Genomic DNA, 23345 nt, shown 5'->3' on the forward strand with positions numbered 1-23345 from the left:
CCATGATCACGCAGGTACACATGCACCAGCAATTTTTCACCATTTTTATTTATATTTCTGATAATGTTAATTGCAAACATATTACAAAAATTAATTTACTTCTTTAAAAAATCATCGTGAATTTGAAAAATGTTAATGCAGTATAAAAAAATGTGTAATTTATAAAACATGTTGATAGCATTCCAAAAAAGTCATGTCAGTAAGAAATGTCCATCCGTTCCAAAATAATGTACGCGACATTTTAGAAAAATGACATACTATGTAAAAAAATGTTGATGTAATTAAGGAAATGTTTTGTGCTACTAAAAAAATATATTGCACTTCAAAAAAAATATTTATGAAGTTTTTAAAAAGTATTTAAGAAAAATGTTCGTGTATTTAGAACTATGTTTGTGAAATTTTTAAAAAGTATTTGTACAATGTAAAAAATGTTCACATAGCTTATAAAGTGTTTTGTATCATTCAAAAAAAGGTTTCAAACGTGTATTCGAAAAATGTTTAACACATACTCAGAAACATGTATATAAAAAAATCATCCATTTAAAAATTGTTAAATGTGTATAAAAATATTTTACATGTATAACAAAAAAATTATAATCTGTACAAAAAAACCGACATCAAAGCATATATTTGACAAAATGTTAATCATTTATTTAGAAAATGTTAAACGAGTATAAAACATGTTTCTAATGTATGAAAAAATATACAATGTGTATGAAAAATTTAGACATGTGTTAAGGAAATGAAAAAAACAAAGAAAACCGGTGAAACTGAGAGAAAAAGTAAAGAAAAACGAAGGGAAATAGTAAAAGAGGGAAATGAAATAAAACCATTAGTAGAAATCCAATGAAAATTGATGCAAGCAGTGACTGATAAAAAATTATTGAAAAAAACTAGCGTCTGCAGCTACAGTACTAGGCCGGCCCGGTGGCACCGCGCCAGAGGCGAGCCGGAGCTCTGCGTTGCAGTAGGCGATAAACAACTCTGGCGGAACAATTGCTGGTGCAGAGCGGTGAACTCTTGGCATGCATAGCGGGCCGCACACACAGCCCGCTCCAACACCCAACGGTCGAAGCGGCACGTCCCTCCTGCGAGAGGAGAAATGCTGGACAAGACTGCGGGTAGAGACCGGGCGCCGATCGCCGGCTGGATTTCCCGCAGATGAAGGTTGTGTCTCCTGCGACCGCGAGGAATTAAGCTGGGAATGTGTTTCCTTATTGCCAACCACGACCACGATGACGACGTGCCCTCCGTCGTCCAGACGCTCCTCAAGACCCAGCTTCGAACGAATGCCAGCAGCGAACACTCAGCGGCAGATCAGAGTCACACTGCTCGCGAGGAGTTAGGCCACGAACTAGCTCACTTCACTTCTCTTCCCGTCGTTAACCCTGTGTTACTATGTAACTACGACCTGGTAATACTAGTTGCTCTGACGCTCTGTATTCTCCGTTGGCCCAAATATTCAGCTTCAGCAGCATGCAGCAGAGACTCTGAATCAGTCACCGTAACTCTGCACCAGTCCAAGCTGCAGCTAGCCAGCAAAGGTAACCATTAGTGGAACTTGCAAACCCAAGAGAAGCACAGGCCAAGGCGCCACCGCTGCCTCAATATCAACGTCGCAGCAACGAGCCAAGGGCAGCACGTCCAGCTGCGAAACCAAGGCGCCACCAGCGGGAACATCGCCTCCAAAGCTTCTGGACGCAGGACAAAACACCTCGCGTTTGGCGGCCTGGGATGCGTCCATCGGCGCATCGCGTACTCAGAAACTTTCTTGTTTGCGGCATCATATAAGCAATCAGGCAGGGCGAAGGGGAAGCCGCAAGCCCACCGCAGCAAAGATGCAGCAGCCGCAGCCGCAGCATCAGCATCAGCACAGGACCGCCATGCGGAGGGACGGCGAGAGGGACCACCGGAGAGCGGCGGCCGAGAGGCCAGCCGCCCACCGGACGGAGAGGGAGGCGGCGGACGAGACGGCCCATCGGAGAGCGGCCGAGGCGCCTCCACGCCGGACGGAGAGGGCGGGCGAGACGGCGGCCACCGCCCGGAGAGCGGCTGAGATGCCCGCTCGCCGGACGGAGAGGAAGAAGAGCCTGGAGAGCCTCCTGGACGCCGCGGACGTGCGGGGGAAGCGCGGCGGCCCTGTGCCGGCCGGCGAGAAGATCACCACCTTCCCCGGCCAGGGCCTCGAGTTCAAGAACCTGTCCTACAGCGTCATCAAGAAGCAGAAGAAGGACGGGGTCAAGATCAAGAAGGAGGTGTACCTGCTCAACGACATTTCCGGGCAGGCGCTCCGCGGCCAAGTCACCGCCATCCTCGGCCCCAGCGGCGCCGGCAAGTCCACTTTCCTCGACGCCATTGCCGGAAGGATCGCCAAGGGGAGCCTCGAAGGGTCTGTCAGCATCGACGGACGACCCGTAAGATATTTAACACTCAATGGTTAATAATGTTGCATTTTCATTCATTCAAGTACCAGCTAGGTTGATTACAAGAAGGGGGGAAGAAAGAACAAACGGTGCAGTTCCTTATGCTCTAAACTGAAACTTGATCAGGTCACCACGAGCTACATGAAGCAGATTTCCTCTTACGTGATGCAAGATGATCAGCTGTTTCCCATGCTTACGGTGCTGGAGACGCTCACGTTTGCAGCTGAGGTCAGGCTCCCGCCATCCCTCTCAAGGGCTGAGAAGCTCAAGAGGGTGTGGGAACTCATTGAGCAGCTTGGTCTGCAGGTAACCCCTTAATTCTCCCTACTCAAGCATTCCTAAATGAGTCAAACAATAATAATAGTTCAATTTATGCACTGCTTTGCCACATTCTGTACCTTAATTGATCACATAAGCATCACTGGTGAGAATACTAGTTCAGTACTTAAAGACATCATGTTTCCCGATTATTATTTTGATGTTTTCCATTGCAGTAGATTGTGATCCAATGCCCTCTCACTTAACACAAATATGTGACACAACTGGACCAATAGTATCGAGGAATCGCAACCGAACTAAGCTGAAGCAACATATAGCAAAATAATAATCGGATAATATCTGGTACACCGGAACTACATGAAAAATGGCGCCTGAGAAAATTGTTCAGATTTTTGACAAGCATACCCTTGCCAAATGACAGACAACCGCTCACACATACATTGGGGATGAAGGGGTGCGAGGGGTCTCTGGCGGGGAACGCCGCAGAGTGTCAATCGGCACAGACATCATCCATAAGCCATCTCTGCTGTTTCTCGACGAACCAACCTCTGGCCTCGACTCCACTAGTGCATACAGTGTGGTGGAGAAAGTGAAGGATATTGCCAAAGGAGGAAGCATTGTGCTCATGACGATTCATCAACCATCTTTCAGGATACAGATGCTTCTTGACAGAATTGTCATCCTTGCAAGGTATACCATTTTATTCAATCTGGTCTTCTCAGGCCTGTTAATAACTTCCTTTGTGCCTGTTAATGGTTAATTACATTCCAGTCGTATTGCACTATGCTATATACTCTTCTAACCAGTTCCAATAATTTTATCCAGAGGACGACTGATCTATCTAGGCAATCCAACCACACTTCCCACATACCTGGCTGGATTTGGCCGACCAGTACCTGAGGGTGAGAACAGCATGGAATATCTACTGGATGTCATCAAGGAGTACGATGAATCAACACTTGGCCTTGAGCCTCTGGTTGCATACCAGAGGGATGGCAGCAAACCCACCGAAGCTGCGAAGACTCCGGTGCCGAGAACACCAAGGACACCATACCATAAGTCAGTCCAGTTCAGGCAAATGCAACTCAAAAGCAACCAGTTTTCACTTGCAAGCGCAACGCCTCATGCTAACCCCTTCTCAAACTTTGAGTCCTACAATATTGATGACGAGGAGGGTGATTTCGACAATTCTCTTGAGAGAAAAATACAGACACCGATGCACACTGCAAACTCGGGCTACCATCCAAGATTAGCTTCACAGTTCTACAAAGATTTCTCAGTCTGGGTGTACAATGGTGTCGCAGGGACACCGCAGCGCAGGCCTACTTGGACTCCAGCTCGAACACCAGCAAGGACCCCAATGTCAAGCTACCAGCGAAGCCGTGTGAATACGCCGCACAGGTCAATTCCTCCATCTCCCCAAGAACCAGTGTTCAAGCCAGAGGAGCCAGACTATGAGGAGCAGGAGCTTGATATTGAGCCACTAGATGCACCAGAGGACGGGCCAAAGTTCGCCAATCCTTGGCTCAGGGAGGTGGCTGTACTTTCCTGGCGTACCGCACTTAATGTCGTGCGCACCCCGGAGTTGTTCCTCTCTCGTGAGATTGTGCTCACGGTCATGGCGCTCATCCTCTCGACGCTGTTCCATCGCCTCAGCGGTTCTGATTTCTTGACAATCAACCGCATCCTCAACTTCTACATCTTTGCAGTCTGCCTTGTCTTCTTCTCCTCAAATGACGCAGTCCCGACATTCATCCAGGAGCGCTTCATCTTCATCCGCGAGAGGTCACACAATGCATACCGTGCTTCGACCTACGTGATCTCCTCCCTCATTGTCTACCTTCCATTCTTCGCCATCCAGGGCTTCACCTTTGCGGTGATCACAAAGTTCATGCTCCATCTGAATAGCAGCTTGCTTTACTTCTGGATCGTCCTCTTTGCATCGCTCATCACAACAAATGCCTATGTGATGCTGGTGAGTGCGCTTGTTCCGAGCTACATCACTGGCTACGCCGTCGTGATTGCAACAACAGCGCTCTTCTTCCTCACCTGCGGATTCTTCCTGAAGCGGAACAAGATCCCTATTTACTGGAGATGGCTTCACTACATCTCCGCAATCAAGTACCCGTTTGAGGCGTTGCTCGTCAACGAGTTCAAAGGCAGCCATTGCTACACTGGCACACAAAATCAGCTGTCACCAGGACCTCTGGGAGAAATCAAGTACAGTGGCCTTCATGATCAACTGAACCCAAACATCACAACATGTCCCCTGATAGGCCAGGATGTGCTCACCTCCATGGATATCACAATGGACAGCATCTGGGTTGATGTTGCAATCCTCCTTGCCTGGGGTGTGCTCTATCGGCTCTTCTTCTATGTGGTCCTGAGATTCTACTCCAAGAATGAGAGGAAGTAAATAGCTTTGCAGCAAAGGCATACCAAATATGTATCCCATAGTATCTCTTTGTGTGCATTTGTTATCTTTCTCATTCTCTATTGACAGAATGCATTTGTTATCTCCTTTCAGCACATTGCTACCAGCTTTAATCTATGTAATGGAAAGTTTGCCTTCAAAAGCATCAAGTGAAAGCCAACATCATTCTTTCTTATTTTGACCAATTCAGGTAGATGTGCCCCAGAGGCTGGACCGTGCAGCATTTCGTTGTAGGTCGCCATGCAGTCATGCAGGAAGTCATACTGTGCTCTTACATATAAGAACCATAGAATATGTAATTGTCACACATTTTACAATGAATAACTTGCAAAACAAAGGTGTGGAATATTGTTACCAAATGTATTTATTTCTCCGCTATGTTTACAAAAGCTACTGCATCAATTACCAATGGACACGGACAAGCAAACTATGATGGCATCAACAGGAAATCAGATTCGCACAAGTAGTCTACAATATGAGAAATATTTTTTAGAGATTGAATGAGCAAGTTATTAGATTTTTTGAATTAAAAACACATAACAACATAGGTAGAACAAGGTACAGACTCACACTAGTAACAAGAAATATAGTTCATTTTAGACAGAAAAGCTAGAAAAATCCTGCAAGAGCAACTTTAGTTTTGTAGGTAAACTTTCAACATGTAGATTCCTAGAGTAGTTTTCCAACATCAAAATACATACTCTCTCGGGTGTATGTGCATGCACCAGGACCACTACTAAAGCACATAAATTAATACTCCCTCCGTTCCTAAATATAAGTCCTTTTAGAGATTCCAATACGGTCTACATACGGAGCAAAATGAGTGAATATACACTCAAAACTATGTCTATATACATCCGTATGTAGTCCGTGTTGAAATCTCTAAAAGGTCTTATATTTAGAAGCGGAGGGAGCATATGAAAATACAGAGACAACCAGAATGTCCACACATGTAGGTCATGTTTTATTCATAAGCGCTCATTTAAGAGTTGAGTCCATAGGAGTACAACATAGGAGTAACATGATAGCTCAGTGTTTAAGAGAGCCATGCTGCGCAATTTTTCTCTCAAGGCCGGTCTTGTCAGCCCCGACAACCTTATCAATCTCTTTGCCGTTTATCACACAGGAGAATGTTGGAACACTTGAGACATTCCAGCGATGGGCAATATTGCCTTGTTGATCAATGTCCAGCTTAAGGAATACGACATTCCGGTGCTGTTCAGATAAGCTTTTGTAAACAGGGCCCATAAAACGACATGGTCCACACCATGTTGCAGTAAAATACAGAATCACAAGCTTTGACAGTTTTGACGCGGCTGTAAATATTTCTTCCAGTTGATTAGATGAGTGGATAGTGATCACATCACCTGATAAAACATCACAAAATAATGTGCGAGTCAGACACATTAAATCCAGCTTCAGTAGCAATAATAATCACTTCACTTTGCAGAGAAAATGTTATAAGAACACAGAACATTATGGTCTGCAAAAGCAAGCAAAAAATATGGGTAATGTTATTCAGCGAACGTTCGCTGGGGATGCATGGCAAAACGAATGTTTTTCACGGCAATTTCTGTGTTGGGAGCATGGCAGTTCTTTCAAGCGAACACAGCAATTTCGCAGCAAAATCCTGTCTGCCAGAAGTTGCCATGTGTTTGTGAACAAATTGCCATGTGCTTCTGAAGAATTTGCCACAGAAAACGTTCACAATTGCCATGCCCCACAGCGAACGTTTGCTGTCTATTGGGATCCAAAAATATTGTGTATACTTCCTTCGAACGCTTGTATATAAGTCTGTATGGAGATAATCTAACAAATAATTATATACGAAACTTACCAGGCTTTAGAACAGCAGAAGCAGCAGAAACCTGTGTAACACAATGTATATGAAAACATTAGCATACAGAAGTTGCTTGAGGTATCAAGACAGTCACAACAAAACCAAACATGGTTTGAGTATTTGTAAAGACCTTCCTACTAATTAAACGAGTTTCAGTCTTAATGATAACACTTGGAAACACAAAGAATTTGTAGAGAACTTCCTACTTATATCAACCATTTGGAAAGATGATTACCTCCTCAGCATGCCTACGTTGTCTTTCCAAGTCAGCTTTTTTCATGTCCCTCTCTTTACGCAGGCGTTCATACTTTTTCTTGTGCTCCTCAATTTTGTGTACATTGGGTTCAACCTGTACATGGAATGCATGTTTGAGACATATCCTTACTTCAAGCGGCCAGGACCAGTGTCCTCCCTAATCTCCATTTTTCCATGGTAGGCTATGTTAACAAGAGTGAGGCGATTTGGAGCTCAGGCAATGAATTGAAACGCAAGGCTTTTGCGTTTTCTTGAGAGAAAAAAAAGGCTCTGCTGATCCCGGAAATTTTAAAAAGGTAATGTCTGCTATCTTCAACAAATTTTAACACCTCAAAATTTATGTTCGAATTTCTCAAGAATCCAGGATCACTAAACCCGGGGTCCAAAAGGCATTTTGGATGTTAGTGGTTACTATATTACCTTCTTAAGCTCTGAGCTGATCTCTTCATCAAAATCCAATTTTGCTGCCAAGTGAAGGTCATGAGCAGCATCTTCCCACTTCCCAAGCATAGCTTTCGCCATCCCTCGTGATTTATATCCTTTAGCAGAATCTGGATTTATCTGAGCAAGTACACATTACACAGGAACTTGATTGTGAGCATATCTATGGAAAGCAATGGGATTTATTATCCATGAGGGATCCAAACCTGTAATGCTGCCTCCGCATCAAGAATTGCTGCATTTGGTTTCTTCATCTTCACAAAAACACCAGCTGCATAAAGTGCATCAAAGATAAGAGCGCCATATAAAGTTAAGATCAAATTGAAGGATTACATATAGTAATTCTTGATACCCCTGGCTGCATAGAGGATAGCTGAAGTGGGGTTCAGCAAGATGGCCTCCGTCAGGTGCTCGACTGCTTCGTCCAGTTTACCTAATACACAAATCCACATTTATTTAAATATTCAAATAGTAGGAGCACTTTCAGTACCAAGGTTCACCGAACTACAACAGCTCACCTCCATTCTCCTATATTGCAGGTATTAAAAGACTATAATTGGCTCACATCGCTATGACAATAATTAAACCTTTACCTTCTGAAAGCGCATCAACACCCTTCTTTTTGTAGAGCTGTGCCTTGTCGCGCATTTCTTCAGAGACTTCAACTGATGGATCTCCCATCTGTAACAGATAAGGGCAAAGCAACAACATCAATTTTCCACACCATCAGCACGGAACATATGATTGAAGGCTCTATCAAAATCAGACGACTTTTCACCCAAATTCTGACCTTCTGCAGAGGATCATTGTCCGGCTCAACAACTTCCCCTTCCAATTCGATGTCCGACTCCATGATTTCATCCTCAAAGCTGTTCTCTCCCGCCTTTGCCATGCCTTCTGCAAAAACCAGAATTCACTAAAATTCAACTAATCTGTAAAAAAAAAATTTGAATAACTCGCACAAAACCAACTAATAGGACTAACTGAATCCAACATTAAGAACCAATAAAGATAATCTTGCACATCAATGACGCCCAAATCATCAACAATAGGGTGTCAGCGGTACACAATGAAGATACCTAGAAAGATTACCGGAACCCTACCCTCACCCCTCACTGCAAGGCTGTGAACAGGACCAATAAAATTCATCGGAAAAGAAGGAACAAGAGGGAGAGTGGGACGGGGGGACTAAAGGCTTTGTCGAAGTCCAAAACAAAATGGTTTCTTCGATGCTTCCTCTCACTTTGATGGCAACAGGATAAGTGAAGAATCCGATTGAACGAGATCACCTGATAAGGTGTCCATGAAGAAGAAGAGTGAGGGATACACGTCAAAAAAAGAGGGGGGGGGGGGGGGGGGGGGATGTGGAGGAGACTAGGTTTGGAGCGGCAACAAGCGATAAGAAACTGCAGCTGAACCACCACCGCATCATTCAGACCATCTTCCACCTCTTACCAGTTGATTGCAGGAACTTTTCCCCTGAAAGAAAGGTGATGGTTCGGAACCCTGGGTGACAGGGATCTATGGATTGGTGATGGTGGTGAACTCAGGAGTCAGGATTAAGAGGGAGATCCCATGGAGATGTAGATTAGATGTATCTTTTGTGCTCATTAATTTTTATCTGCCAGATCGGCCATGGGTATTTATGTAGGGAAGTCTTATTCAGAGAATTACCATTTATTGTGGTATAAATAGCTAGTTTCATTTCATATTATATTTTGTGAATTACTTCCATCATAAACCATGTTGAAATCGATTCTCACAATAAATGTGTAGATGATGTGCAAAATTAGCAGGATCGCCCAAATACCATAGGCTGCGATATTTTTCAACGCATGAGGGGGATGCCATGGACAACGTGGCAGATTGTTATGCTCTATCCATCTGCATTATGATCTGATTTGTGAGCTCGTGTTATGAATTGTAGTACTAGTGACTCTATGTTGTCCCATACGAATGCAGCATTTTATCGAGAATCATCCTGCAATTCAATTTGAGCTGAGGGGATTTCTCCGTATAATTAGGTTTTGCATATTTGCACATGATTATGCTTTAAAAATCGATGACAGAATTACCAACCACGGACTTTGTAGCTTTGGTGCAAGTGATAGCTTACAGTTTCGTTTATATGAACAGTGGTTGCTTCTCCAGAAAGAGGAGCTTGGATCTGAATTGGGCAACAGAACCATGACAGAATTTTAGGAAGGCCAGCACGCAACTCACTCAACCATGGGAGAATCAATACTCTAAACTAAAATCGCCGTACCGAATCCACAACCAGGAGAGCCTAGTACCCAGATTTTTGCAATCTACTAGATGCTACAGCCACAGGCAGAATGAACTACTCCATCGGCCCGCAATAAACGCTAGAGAATTTTACCAGCGCACGTTCGCAACAAAATTCAGATACGACGCACATGTTATGAAGCTGAATCAGCAACGGGAGTGCCCAAATCTGAGCATGGCGAAATCAAACATCAGGAAAGCTCGCAACTACTAGGTCGGAGCGCGTGTATGTACTGCTCAAAATTGCACGCCGTCGACGGGGAAATTCGAGGGTAAGTACCAGCGCAGATCGAGGAGGAGGCAAGGCGCTCACCTTGTGCCGCTGCACGGAGCAGGTCCTCGCTTGTCGAGAGGGCCGGTGTTGCTCGTTGGAGCCCTGACGGCCGCCGTGCCCTAGCTTGGTAGAACCACCGAGGTAGACTCGCCCTAGCCGCACGAAGCGCCGCCGGCCGTTCTTAGTCGGGGCTGCCGGGTCTCTGTCTCGCGGTCACGGCCGTTCCGGGCAACAACCGTGCAAGTGCTAAGATAGTCTTATCTTAAGTCTTGCATATAAATTAGAGATGACAAAAAAACATGATGTGAGATACATCTGAGGTCATGGGGTGCACCAAGCCATACGTGGCGACCTGGTCTTCTCGTAAAAGAAAACTTGGCTAGACGGTGTGCTTCTACATTAACAGCACGACTCTCAAAAACAAAATTACAAAAAAAATGGTGATGATCTAATGTTTATCTCTCTGATAATTACTCCATAAGTTCATCTTGCTCCCATGTTGATATCTGAGACCACTTGCTGACAATCGGAGGCAACCACAAAGCTTTGGATTTCAAGGTCTTCTGCTAGAGCCAAGGCCTCTCAACATGCCATTGCTTCCAAAGTTGGTGAATCTGTGAATCCTTGAACGACAAGAGTTGAGCTACCCATATAGTTTTCATGTTCATCTCTACATATCGTTGCCGCCGACCCACCCCTGGTTCCAAGCACTCCACCGTCTACATGGATTTTGTAGTATCCCGGCGGTGGCTTACGGGGTCGGGTGTGTGCCTGTCCTGTGGTAACACTCCTTACCACAGTTTGATGCATCTTCTCCTTGACTATGCCGAGCTCAGCCATATACCGTGTGATGAAATCATGGGTCGCTTGGGGGGACTGGAAAATAGATTCGTGTATTGCTTTGCGCCTCGCATGCCAAATGGACCACAATGCCACCGATGCGAGCGCAAATTCATCACGTGATAACAACTCCATCAACGTAAACAACCATTGCTTTGCTTGTGGCTCCACTGTAGCTATTATTTTATGTGTGATTTCCTCATCAATAAGATCCCACACGCTCCTGGAGGAGGTGCATTCGATCAGCGAGTGACGCCAGAAATCCTGAACTCCACACAGCCCGCACTGCGGCGAGTCTGTCATGTGGCGATGAGCACGGACGTCATTGGTCGGAAGCGATTGCTTAGATAACCTCCAAAGAAACATCCGAACCTTGCCTGGCACTTCCGTTTTTCACAGTGTTTTCCATGCCCCTTCGTCGGCCCTGGAGCTGGAAGGACCCGGGATTTCATCCAGCCATGCTTCTCTCCTGTTTCTGGTAGTTACTAGCATTTTATAGGCTGATTTAACAGTGAAGGTACCATTTTTCTCATGAAACCAGACCCAGAAATCTGTGATGTTCCGTGTGCATATTGGCATACCAAGGATAATTGTAGCGTCCATAGGCATGAAAGTTTGTTGGACAAGCTGTCTATTCCATGATGCATTCACAGAAATTATGAGTTCTGAAACATGTGTTGGTGGATTTGGCGAGATACTCCCGTAGGGACGCATCATCTCCTCTCTGGGAAGCCAGTTATCGGTCCATATGTTTGTACCTGCTCCATTGCCAATTCTCTTGATCAATCCTTGCTTAAGAACATCCCTTCCCTCTATGATGGCCCACCATACTTGGCTCGGATGGCTTCCCAATTCAGCCTGGAGTATATCAGAAGACGGGTAGTATACACTTTGCAGCACTCGAGCACTCAGCGACTCTGGATCTTGCAACAAGCGCCACGCCTGCCTGGCGAGCATGGACAAGTTAAAAAGTTTAAAATCTTTGAAACCGAGACCTCCCATTCCCTTGGGTTGTGTCATCGTTTTCCAGGAGACCCAATGTGGCTTGCGTTTTCCATCTTTTGCTCCCCATCAAATTTTTCGGATGAGCATGTTCAAGTGTTCACACAAGCCTCTAGGTAATTTGAAACATGACATAGAAAATACTGGGACAGCCTGCGCAACGGATTTGACAAGAACTTCCTTACCAGCCGCGGACATAGTACGCTCAATCCAACCTTGAACCTTGCTCCAGAGTCGGTCCTTGAGATATTTGAAGGCACCGTTCTTTGAGTTTCCTATGTCTGACGGCATACCCAAGTACTTCTCATTTAGTGTTTCATTGGGAACTTGGAGTGTCTCTTTGATCTCCTATCTGACCGAGTCAGGAACCCCCTTACTGAAATATATTGAGGATCTGGAGTAGTTGATGCGCTGCCCAGTCGCTTGGCAATAAGTGTCCAGCACATGGTGCACCTCAGTTGCCCCCCCCCCCATTGTTTGCTTTGAAGAACAGCAGGCTGTCATCAGCGAATAGAAGATGGCTTACAAGTGGCGCCGTAGGGGCTACCTGTAGTCCACCCAAGTTGGATGACTCACTTTTAGATTTTAACAGGCACGAAAGGCCCTCTGCTACCAACAAGAACAAATATGGAGAGATTGGGTCCCCTTGTCTGATACCTCTTGATGGAATAAATTGTTGTAACTTCTTACCATTGAACAAAACAGAGAACTTGACTGTGGTAACCAAGCTCATTACAATGTCAACCCACCTGTTTGTAAAACCAAGCTTTAACATGATTGCCCTCGGATAAGCCCACTCCACCCTATCATAAGCTTTCATCATGTCAAGTTTGAGAGCACATGACTGATGTTTCTTGGCCTTGTTCCTCTTCATAAAATGTAAACATTCATACGATGTGATGATGTTGTCTGTAATCAGCCTGCTAGGAACAAAGGCTGATTGCTCCTCTGATATTATTTCAGGTAGAACTACCTTGAGCCTGTTAGATATAACCTTGGAAGCAATCTTGTACAAGACATTACATAGGCTTATTGGGCGGAACTGAGATAAGAGGGTTGGATTTTTTACCTTTGGTATGAGTACCAAGATTGTGTCATTTATACACTCCGCCGACTTCGTACCCTCCACTATCCTCAGGACCGCCTTTGTTACCTCATCCCCACAGGTGTCCCAATGGTGTTGAAAAAAATGCGCTGGGTATCCATCGGGACTAGGTGCTTTCATTGGGTACATCTGAAATAGAGCCGTTTTCACCTCCTTGCTTGTATATGTGGCATTTAACATGTCGTTCATAGCTTGGGTTACTTTTGTTGGGACTGTGTTCAGTACCTGCTCCATGTCGTGTACCCCCTCTGATGTATAGAGATTCTGATAGAAAGTTGTGGTCATGTTCTCCAGCTCTAAGACATTTTCCGTAACCCGGCCATCCGGACTTTGGAGGGACTTTATTTGGTTTTTTCTCCTTCTTCTACTTGCCCGGAGATGAAAGAAATATGTATTTTTATCACCATGCATCAGCCACTCCATCCGGGCACGTTGCCTCCAAAGTATCTCTTCTCTGTGATAAAGCTCGGTCAGTCTGTCAATTAATTTAATCTCCAGATGATTTAGCCCGAATCTGTTTGGGATCACGAGCAACTCCTGTAGTTGTGCCTTTAACTGTTGTATCTCCCGTCGCACATTCCCGAAATGAGTACGGTCCCACTGGCCTAGATCCTGAGCCAATGAATGCAACTTGTCGCTTATCTCCCTCACCGAATCTCCTGCGCTGCTCTGCCATGCATGTTGGATCACCGGGGACAGTGACGGGTCCCGTTCCCATGCCATCTCATATTTAAACGAGCGCGGGGCCCGGCTGCATGCGCCATGCACGTAGCTCACAATCAGCGGGGCATGATCACTCCAAGCCGTTGTTCCATGCTGCAATGTTGCTGACGGGAAAGCTATCGTCTAGGCCGGGTTAGCAACCCCTCTGTCCAGACGAACTCGGGTATATGTTTCACCTGTTACCTTCTTCTCAAAAGTCCAGTCCGTGCCAATATATCCGATGTCAGCTAGGCCACATGTATCCAGGGCGTCCCTGAATGCATCCATCTGTGCTTGGCTTCTATTCCCTACCCTGTCATGTTCGTGAGCATGCAACACCTCATTGAAATCACCTAGGACTAGCCAGGGTATGTCGCTTGTGCCAACAATTCCCCTAAGCATATCCCAGGTTTTGTATCCTTCACTGACCTGTGCTTCACCATAGACAAAAGTCACCCTCGTTTTAACATCTACAAGTTCATCAATAACTGCATCGATGTGATACTGAGAATAACCAACAACTTCAAGCTTTATTTCATCATTCCAGAAAATTCCTAAACCACCACTCCTTCCCAAACTACTAACAGCATAACTTTTATTGAAACCTAAAGAACCAGCCATGTTCTCTACTCTGGATCCCTCTATCTGAGTCTCAAGAATGCACAATACAGAGGGGGCATATTGCTTCGTTAGTTCACGAAGCTCTTGAACTGCCGCGGGTTTGCCAGCCCCACGGCAGTTCCAACAGAGTAGACTCATTGCGCTAGGCGCGACCCCACTGGGGGGCCCGCCAAACACGCATCAATGTTCTTGCTCGTAGCTGTGTTCTTTCCGCTGCTTTTCTCATTGGATATGGTGTTGGTCTTGTTCCTCTTTGCCTCTTGCTTGGAAGACGGACACGGTGGGATTTCGATGGGCGACGACGACACAGCTAGGTTGATTGAGTTGTCAACAGGTGCTGGTAACAGTAGCACGGATGGATCCGCCACCGCAGCTACCCTCTTTCTGTTTCTGTCTCCGTCCTCCATCTCAGTGTCCCTCTCCTGCATACCATCCTTCTCTCTAGTGGCTGACATCTTTTGGTCGTTTCCACGACCCCTTCCTCTTCCCGCACGGCCAGAACCCCGTCCACCTCCTCGGCCAGTCCTATGTTCAGAACTGTCACCATTGGCTCTTCCTTCACCAGGTCCACTCACCGGGCCCTTGAACCATGATGCTTTCAGATCTTTGAATACCAAGGCCTTTGGATCATGAACTCCATCCCCACATTCTTTGAATAGGTGACCCATATATCCGCAGATGGCGCACCAGTCGGGGAGACGTTCATACTTCACCATGTATATCTCCCTATGCATAGCATCTTTCTTCTTCACCACCAAGGAAACAACATTCTTGAGAGGCTTTGTAACATCAACCTTCACACGCACCCGTGCAAAGTTGCCCTCAAAATCTGGGGACCGTGGCTCAGCATAGATAAACTCTCCCACTGTTGACGCAAGGGCCTTTATTTTTGAGAAGAAACCATCTGGGAAGTCGTGAATCTGAATCCACATGTCAATCTTTTTTAGCTCAATAGTTGAAGGTTTTGTGAACCCGTCGTATGCCTCCAGCACCACTGCTTTGCCCTTGAAAGTCCATGGACCATCCTCCATCACGCGCTCCCAGTCACCTAGACACTCAAATTGCATAGTGTACAGGTTATCTTCAAGCGGCCTAATCTTCACCTCCTTTGTCAAGTCCCAGGTCACCCGCATATTTCTGTAAAACCAATATTGGTTGTAGGTCTTCTTAGTATGAACCCTAATGATAGCCATCCAACGGGTCGCCTCAACTGGCAACTCATCGTCCTCGATCACCACGTCCTGGAGTTCGTCCTCCTTCAGTCCCAGCTCTTCCATCATTGCTTCCAGGTCCATCATGTCGCTGCCTGATCCCGAAGCAGCTTTGTCCATCTTCCCTTGCCCGAGGGTTTTGGTTCCGCGGGCGGTACGGTCCCTAAACAACCTTGCCCCCGCCAGTCGAGAGGCCCCGTAGAGCCCCTAGCGTCGGCGAAGAGGGAAGGAGAGGGGAAACGAGAGACTCTACGGTGGTGCGATCGATCGCCGCCGCTGAGAGGAGCCGAAAACCCTAACGAGAGGGTCTAGTTTAGATGGAGTCCGAGTCGAGACGGTGTGTAGTCGGGCTCTACGTGGCACTATTAAGATAGAACAATTGTACATGCCCTTACTCGCCAGCACCAGTTGTGGGCCTTTCTTTTTTTTAGGTAAATTTGGGGGCCTCTCTGGTAGCCGCAAGTGTGCAAGTCGGTTTTAGGGCTAGTTGTGGCCCGTTTAGACCGAACCCATGCATCGATTGTAGGCCCAAACATATGAAGCCCGTGTCTCTTTTTTTCTTGTCGAATATTGATGGTGGGATTTATTTCTTTTCCAAGGCGAAGAACAATATATATGCACATCGCAAGGCATGTAGGGCCAGTTCTTTTGATCCAATTCTGAAGAATTACTACCCAGAGAATCACAATTACAAAAGAACTCGTTTCTGCCCCAGGAATCATCTGAGAATTATCAGAATCAGTAGTGCAATCCAAAAGCACCCCTCACCCATAATTCTGGCAATTCTACGAGCTCCCGCAAAACAAAACGGTTCGCTGCTGGTGTCTACCCCTGTTCAAGCGTCATATTGCACGTACACTGCCACTCGGGCCAGACGCCTGCCGCCCAGATCTCACCTTCCTTGCCAGAGCTCGGCCAGCCCTCGCCGGAGCTCGCCCCAGGCCGCCCTCGCCCGAGCTCGCACGACGCCGGAGCTCGGCCAACCTCGCCCAAGCTCGCACCAGGCCGCCCTCCGAGCTCGCCCCAGGCCGCCCTCCGAGCTCGCCCCAGGCCGCCACCCCGATCTCGGCCATCCCTCGCCGGAGATCGGCCATCCCTCGCCGGAGCTCGACCATCCCTCTCCCTAGGCCGCGTCGTCCCAACCCGCTGGTGAGGTGCTCTTCCTCGTCATCCGAGCTGACTGCTCGGCCCCAAATCCTCTCAGCTCACCGCGGCGAGCAGGATAGCAGAGCAGCAATGCTCACCGGAAGGAAAGAGCAGTGCTGCTTGCCGTTGCCATGGTCGCGTCTCCCCTCTGTCTTTCTTCTCTATTCTGTCTCCTCTCTTCTCTGTCTCTTCTCTGTAATTTTGTCCAATGTTGTGACTAGGAACCTGGACTCTTATCTCTGTAAAAATACCATTGGATGCTAGCAGTTATCTGAATTTACAATCTTCATACAACAATCACAGGCTAGAATTACGGAAAAGAACTGGACAGACAATTCTGTGGGTAGACAATTTTGTGGGCAGTTTTCAGAATCATAATTCTCTAGAATTATAGGGAGAAAAGAACTGGCCCGTAGTCACATAGGAGGCGTTTGATAAGTTTGCATCGTTTTGGGGCTACCTGCAAATGTGAATGAGTTAGGAAGCGCAGATAAAAAACCACGTTGTGCAACTCGTTTGTTCTCCTGCATATGGGTTGCGTGCATGAGGGAAGCATTTTCCTCCAACATTTAGTTGCCTGCGTTGAGCTAAGCTGATGCACTAGGCAGCAATTGGTTGCACGTTGTTCGGCTCGATTTGGCCTGATTTAAGAGTTAACATGTACACCTGAACACAGGTACAATGGAGCAGATAGGTGTAGATTTATTCGTCTACGTGAGTCCAAACGGAAAACATACAAGTGAAAATTGTGTGGAACAACGATATGAAGCTAGTGGTCAAAACAAAATTTTGAATGGTCAACCGTGTGTGATGAATTTGCCGAATTTCATCCAAACACATAAGAGAAAATGGCTTCTATACCACTGAGACAAGCATCAATTGCTCATTTGCCATCGAACAAAGCTCTAGTGCTCATACACCAGACACAAACGAATTCTAGTGCTTATTTGCCATCGCCGTTAGTCCATCGTCAGAATCTCTACGTTTTCCTGTCAGTCAATCTGAGAATTCCAATTTTACCCTCGTCTTATCTCTTCTCTTAGAATAGAAAAAAATAGAAAAATCAACGCACACCACACCACCCGACCAGTTCACGCACGCAACACAGCAGCGGCCATGGCGGAACCGCTGCCGCCGCCGCTCCCCCAGCGCATGCCCCTCCTCCCTCTCCCGCTCCCTCAGGCTAACTACTCGTCGAAGTTTCCGCCGCTCCCCCAGCCTTTGCCGACGCGGAAGGTTCCGCTGCTTCTCGAGCCCCAGCCAATGGAGGCATCGCCGACGGCACCGCTCCCCCAGCCCCGGCCTCCACCGCCTCCCGCCGCGGCCCTGCTTCCCTCCCTCCCGTCCTCCGCTGCTTCAACTGCCTTAGCCCAACTAGCAGCGCCGACCTCTCCCCGCGACCATGTCACGCAGAACCCTAGAATCGGGGATTCCGGCGATATGGAGAGCGGGTCAGGGACGTCCACGGTCGAGGCCCTCGAAGAGATCACCCCGTACGTGGGCACACTCGCTGCAGCTCCTCTGCCCCAAATTTCCAAGCTCCATGAGGAGGACGGCGTGGCTGACGAATGCGGCTCCACCTCTCTCTCTGATATTTGTGCTAGGTAATTTTTCAATCTATCTATTTTTGCTAAAGTTTTAGATAGGAGCATACAAATATTGACATGGTTTCATCCTCCACAGGATGATCCAATCATGTACTTACACAGTAGAGGTGAAGATTTGTGGCGGTGGAATAGAAATCTGTGGGGATTCTACATTTACTTGGGATGTTGTTGAGGGTAGCAGCTCAAGCTTGAAGGATCTAGTGGCTTCCATTGCTGGAACTTTTCCACTATTTTCAGTGTAGAATATAATTCTTGAGTACGTTGACTCTATTAGTGGCAACAATATTTGTGTGTCAAATGCAGGGACAAAAGAAAGAAAAAAACCCATTACAAAGGTTGTTCTTCCATGTTCAAGCGAAATTGAAACTGCACTGCCTCTACTTCTATGTCTGAGTGATGCAATTGAAGACAATGTCGCCAAGTCGAAATCATCAAAGACTACCTCTAAATCTACAAGGTATGAAAGCTGCACAATCTTCAATGAAATGTTTCTTTGACAATGTGTAAGTTAGCAACGTATATTCTGTGAGGGACATCATAGTATGTAATCTGATGTTTTAATGTAGATCAAAGGCCATATCTGTTGCGCCTGACAGCCCTGCAATGGGCACTCGAAGCAAGAGGAGTGTTGCACCTGACAGCCCTGCAATGAGCACTCGAAGCAAGAAGAAGCTGAAACTGTGATACAGCAAGATTTCACATATTATTTACATATCGCAACTCTTCATGTCTAATTTATCTCTAGAGTTTGCTTATGTGAACAACCTACTCTCGATTGTGGTCTTTTGGTAGGGATGAAAACTTGAGTTTACTTATGCATGACTGAATTTGGTGCTTGCTGAATGGTTTCTAAACGATGTGAACTTTGATGAGTATTATTCTATAGCTGAAGTATATATATGCTGATACTGTTATATGTGCACGGTTGTTTTGCTGAAATGCTCAAATTACAGGAAAAATGTTGTCAATTTTTTCCTAGATATGTTCTCTCATTGTCGCTTATTTGCCACTGAGGGCAAACAAGTCATTTTGGCATATGAAAACAGTGAGGTAACGTTGTTCTAACAGCCAGTGGTATACGAGCACTAGAATTCGTTTGTTACTGGTGTATGAGCACTAGAGCTTTGTTCGATGGCAAATGAGCAATTGATGCTTGTCTCAGTGGTATAGAAGCCATTTTCTCAACACATAATGATAGAGAGATGCGTGTCTATGATTGCCGTAACCGAAAATGTACAATACGAAAGTTGTGTGAAACAGCAAGATAAAGCTACTGGACAAAGAAAATATCTAACAGTCGATCGTGTGCGATGAATTGACAAAATTTGTCCAAAATAGCTCCAAACATGAACACAAAATTGAACACTTACAGTCAACGAAACTACGAACCAATCAACTGAATAGAATCGGAACATGTGCATCTTTTCCGTGCACAAATTATCACGAATCAAAGCACAGTTGTATAGATTAGAAAGGACTAGGTGAAGTTAATTAAGAAGGGTGTGTAAAAATTGTACATTGCAACATGAACCCGTTGACAGTGTCCAAGGAATTTGCCGAGAGATGTCTGAAAAGGCTCCAAACATGGACATAAAATTCAACATATACAATCAACAAAACTACGAACCAATCATCTAAATGGAATCAGATAGTCGACGCACATCTTTTTTGTGTACAACTTATCCGAATCGAAGCACCATTGTGTATATTAAAAGGGACTAAGCGAAGAAGTAAGAGGTTGATTAGAACGTAACCAAGTACAACTAGCTACACCCATGCACCATGTGTCATCTAGGAGCCATCCACGTGCGCTTCATTGCATCGCTCGGGCCTGGCTCGCTGGAAACGCTCAATTCGACCGTTTCTCCTCAGCTAGGCTCGGAGATGCTTTAAACATCGCGGGGCTGAGATTTTGATGCAAAGCACACAACCAAATAAACTAAAACTACATTGCACGGGTCTAGTTGAACCTCATGTGGGCTACCAAATGTGTCAATGACGTCCAGAAAAGACCAATCATGGAGCGCAACAGAGAGCTCAGCACGCCGGTTTAAATCCTATGGCGCAGGGGTCTGGGCCCATCGCACATTGCACACCTGCATGTTGTGAGGGCGGCCGGAAGCAGACCTAGCAACCTCCATTACAAAGGAAGTTGCGTTAACGCAGTCCAACCCGGCGCGCGCCGCTCAGTCGCTGACGTCACGAAGGCTTCGGCTGATACCACGACGTCGAGTGCCCATATCTTTCCCGCGTAGTTGGTTAGTGCGTATAGGCCAGTGGCCAGACTCAGATCAAATACCAAGATCTCGTTAAGCGTGTTATTATGAAGCAACCGCGAACGCCGGCCAGGGCTAGGCCCACCTCTCGCCTAGGTGGTCTCAACCTGCCCTGTCGCTCCGCCACAAAGTAACAGTCGGGGGCCGTTCGGAACCCAGGCCCACCTCTACCGGGATGGAGCCACCTGTCCTTCCAGCCCCCACATCGGAATCACTTGCGGGTACTCAACGAGCTAACCCGACTTTAGTCACCATCTATATAGTATGTAGGTATGTATTGTATATACCCGTGATCACCTCCCGAGTGATCACGGCCCGATAGTATAGCAAGGCAGACTGACAAGAATGTAGGGCCAATGATGATAAACTAGCATCCTATACTAAGCATTTAGGATTGCGCGTAAGGTATCAACAGATGTAGCAACAATGACAGGCTATGCAACAGAATAGGATTAATCGAAACAGTAACATGCTACACTACTCTAATGCAAGCAGTAGAGGGTAGAATAGGCGATATCTGGTGATCAAAGGGGGGGCTTGCCTGGTTGCTCTGGCAAGAAGGAGGGGTTGTCAACTCCGTAGTCAAATTGGACAGCAACAGTGTCGGTCTCGTAGTCTATCGGAGAGAAGAGGGGGAAGAAACAATAAATACAATGCAAACAAATGCATGACGATGCATGACATGACAAGGCGTGATGCTAGGAGTGCCCAATCGCGGTAGTCGGTGGTACCGGCGAAGGGGGAAAACATCCGGGAAAGTATCCCCGGTGCTTCGCGTTTCCGGACAAATGAACTGGAAGAGGAAAGTTGCGAATTCGATAGGTTAGGGATGTGTGGCGGACGAACAGGCTGCGTATTCAGATTCGTCTTGTCGTTCTGAGCAACTTTCATGTACAAAGTTTTTCCATCCGAGCTACGGTTTATTTTATATTGATTTTAAAAGATTTAAATCATTTTTAGCATTTATCTAATTATTTTAATTCGAAATTTGGATTTATGACATCAACATGATGTCATGCTGACGTCAGCAGTCAACAGGTGTTGACTGGGCCAATCTGACGGTGGGTCCCGCATGTCATGGACTCATAGTAATTAGATAGGGCTAATTGGCTTTAACTAAATGATTAGGTTAATCTAATCTGATTTAATTAAGTTAATTAATTCTTTAATTAATTAATTAACATTTTAATTATTATATTTATTATTTATTTTTCTTCTTTAAAAAAAACAAAACATTCTGGTCGTGGGGCCCCCAGTCATAGGCACAGGGGGCCTTACGGGTTTTGGACGCTGGGGCCACGGTTGTCGCCCGAACGGGCGTGGTTGCGGGCGCCCGGTCGCCTGGACCCGGGCCCGCTGTCTTGCCGGCAGCCATGGCGGGGCACGACGCCGGCCATGGAAGGGAGCGGGCCGCGGCGGATGCGGCGGCAGGGGTGGTAGCTGGGGCGACCGGAGGCGGGACGGAGAGGGCTGGTGGCGACAGTGGGCGCGAGGTGAGCGCGGCCACGGCGCCGGCGGCCTAGGAGGCACAGGGGAAAACCGGGGTCAGGCCGGTGCGGCGGCGACCAGAGAAAGCCTTGGCAGCGGTGGGCGGAGAGGGGGGCAGCGTAGAGCAGCGGCTGCGGCAGCAGCGTACCCGCGCACGGATTTTTTGTTGAAAGAGACCACCTGCCCAACAGAATTAACAGAAAAGACCCCCTTTGAAATTTTTTGACAAAAAAGACCCCCTGACCGTGGCGGCAGGCGCACCAGGCGACACGTCGCTCCTGCCGCCACGGTGCGAGGCGGCAGGCTGCTCGTAACCGAAATCAGATGTAGCAACGGAACGGGGCTGACGTGATGGGCCCCGCCGCCTCAAGAGCAGGCGGCAGCACTGTGAGATGCAGTGCAATATCACCTTTTTGCCTTGGTTTTACTACTTTCTAGTTTCCACCCATAAACAAACTGCTGCCTTCCTCCTCGTGCAATCTCATGCATGTGAGATGCAGTGCAAGACCAGCTGTTACATGCATGCACGCATGTTCTGCCGTGCCAGTTGCTAGCTAGCTTAAACGTACTGATTATAATACAATATATTTTAAATTTAAAACGTACAGCGAGACTGAAAATTGAGTGTAGCCGCCAGCCCGTGAGGCGGCGGGGCCCAGCAGCTACAGTATTGCCACCAGCCACTAAGGCGGCAGGGCCCACCACGGCAGCTCCGTTCCGTCGCGATTGCTGATTTCAGTTATGGGCAACCTGCCGCCTGGCCCGGTGACGGCCGGGGCTGCCGCCTCGCACCGTGGCGGCAGGTGCCACGTGTCGGTTGGCGCGCCTGCCGCCATGGCCCAGGGGGTCTTTTTTGTCAATTTTAATCAGAGGGGGTCTTTTCTGGCAATTTCATTGGACAGGTGGTCTTTTTGGACAAAAAATCCCCGCGCACGTGGGGGGAGGCTCGACCTGGCGCGCAGGCGGACGACCAGGGACGCGGGCGCCGGCAAGGGCTGCACGAGACGAAGGCGACGAAGCAAAAATCAATGTGGATGGTGGGATCTCACGGTAGGGCAAGTTTGGTGCAGCAGCTGCCATATGCAGGAACAATGAAGGCCAATTCTTGGGTGCCT

General features: G+C 46.9%; 2 protein-coding genes across 3 annotated transcripts; one reads left to right on the forward strand and one right to left on the reverse strand.

The window, feature by feature from the left end:
* The first annotated feature begins 1589 nt into the window (after positions 1-1589).
* Positions 1590-5630, forward strand: LOC123116146 (ABC transporter G family member STR-like). The gene is made up of 4 exons (XM_044537146.1): positions 1590-2414; positions 2550-2729; positions 3124-3392; positions 3528-5630. The coding sequence occupies exons 1-4, from the start codon at positions 1839-1841 to the stop codon at positions 5116-5118; spliced, it is 2616 nt and encodes an 871-aa protein (XP_044393081.1). The 5' UTR covers positions 1590-1838; the 3' UTR covers positions 5119-5630.
* Positions 5631-6077: 447 nt separating this feature from the next.
* LOC123111917 (TPR repeat-containing thioredoxin TDX) lies at positions 6078-10510 on the reverse strand. Of its 2 annotated transcripts, none has more exons than XM_044532797.1 (9): positions 10272-10510; positions 8463-8569; positions 8266-8353; positions 8025-8105; positions 7879-7943; positions 7652-7792; positions 7212-7325; positions 6974-7004; positions 6078-6503 (listed from the first exon to the last, which is right to left on the reverse strand). In XM_044532797.1, the coding sequence occupies exons 2-9, from the start codon at positions 8562-8564 to the stop codon at positions 6166-6168; spliced, it is 960 nt and encodes a 319-aa protein (XP_044388732.1). In that variant the 5' UTR covers positions 8565-8569; positions 10272-10510; the 3' UTR covers positions 6078-6165. The 2 variants fall into 2 exon arrangements, with proteins under 2 accessions (XP_044388732.1, XP_044388733.1); XM_044532798.1 differs by having other exon boundaries at positions 8463-8566; positions 10272-10481.
* Between the last annotated feature and the right edge of the window lie 12835 nt (positions 10511-23345).

This window comes from Triticum aestivum, chromosome 5B, assembly GCF_018294505.1.
Source record: "Triticum aestivum cultivar Chinese Spring chromosome 5B, IWGSC CS RefSeq v2.1, whole genome shotgun sequence".
Classification (NCBI taxonomy): Eukaryota; Viridiplantae; Streptophyta; class Magnoliopsida; order Poales; family Poaceae; genus Triticum; species Triticum aestivum.

Bases quoted from the DNA above. Each gene is read 5' to 3' on its own strand.
- LOC123116146 (XM_044537146.1), top strand. From the start codon at position 1,839: ATGCAGCAGCCGCAGCCGCAGCATCAGCATCAGCACAGGACCGCCATG. The intron at 2,415-2,549 runs GTAAGATATTTA...AAACTTGATCAG, and splicing joins TCAGCATCGACGGACGACCC to GTCACCACGAGCTACATGAA. The intron at 2,730-3,123 runs GTAACCCCTTAA...GCCAAATGACAG, and splicing joins TTGAGCAGCTTGGTCTGCAG to ACAACCGCTCACACATACAT.
- LOC123111917 (XM_044532797.1), bottom strand. From the start codon at position 8,564: ATGGCAAAGGCGGGAGAGAACAGCTTTGAGGATGAAATCATGGAGTCG. The intron at 7,793-7,878 runs GTTTGGATCCCT...GTACTTGCTCAG, and splicing joins ATGCGGAGGCAGCATTACAG to ATAAATCCAGATTCTGCTAA. The intron at 6,504-6,973 runs GTAAGTTTCGTA...ATGTTTTATCAG, and splicing joins TTCTGCTGTTCTAAAGCCTG to GTGATGTGATCACTATCCAC.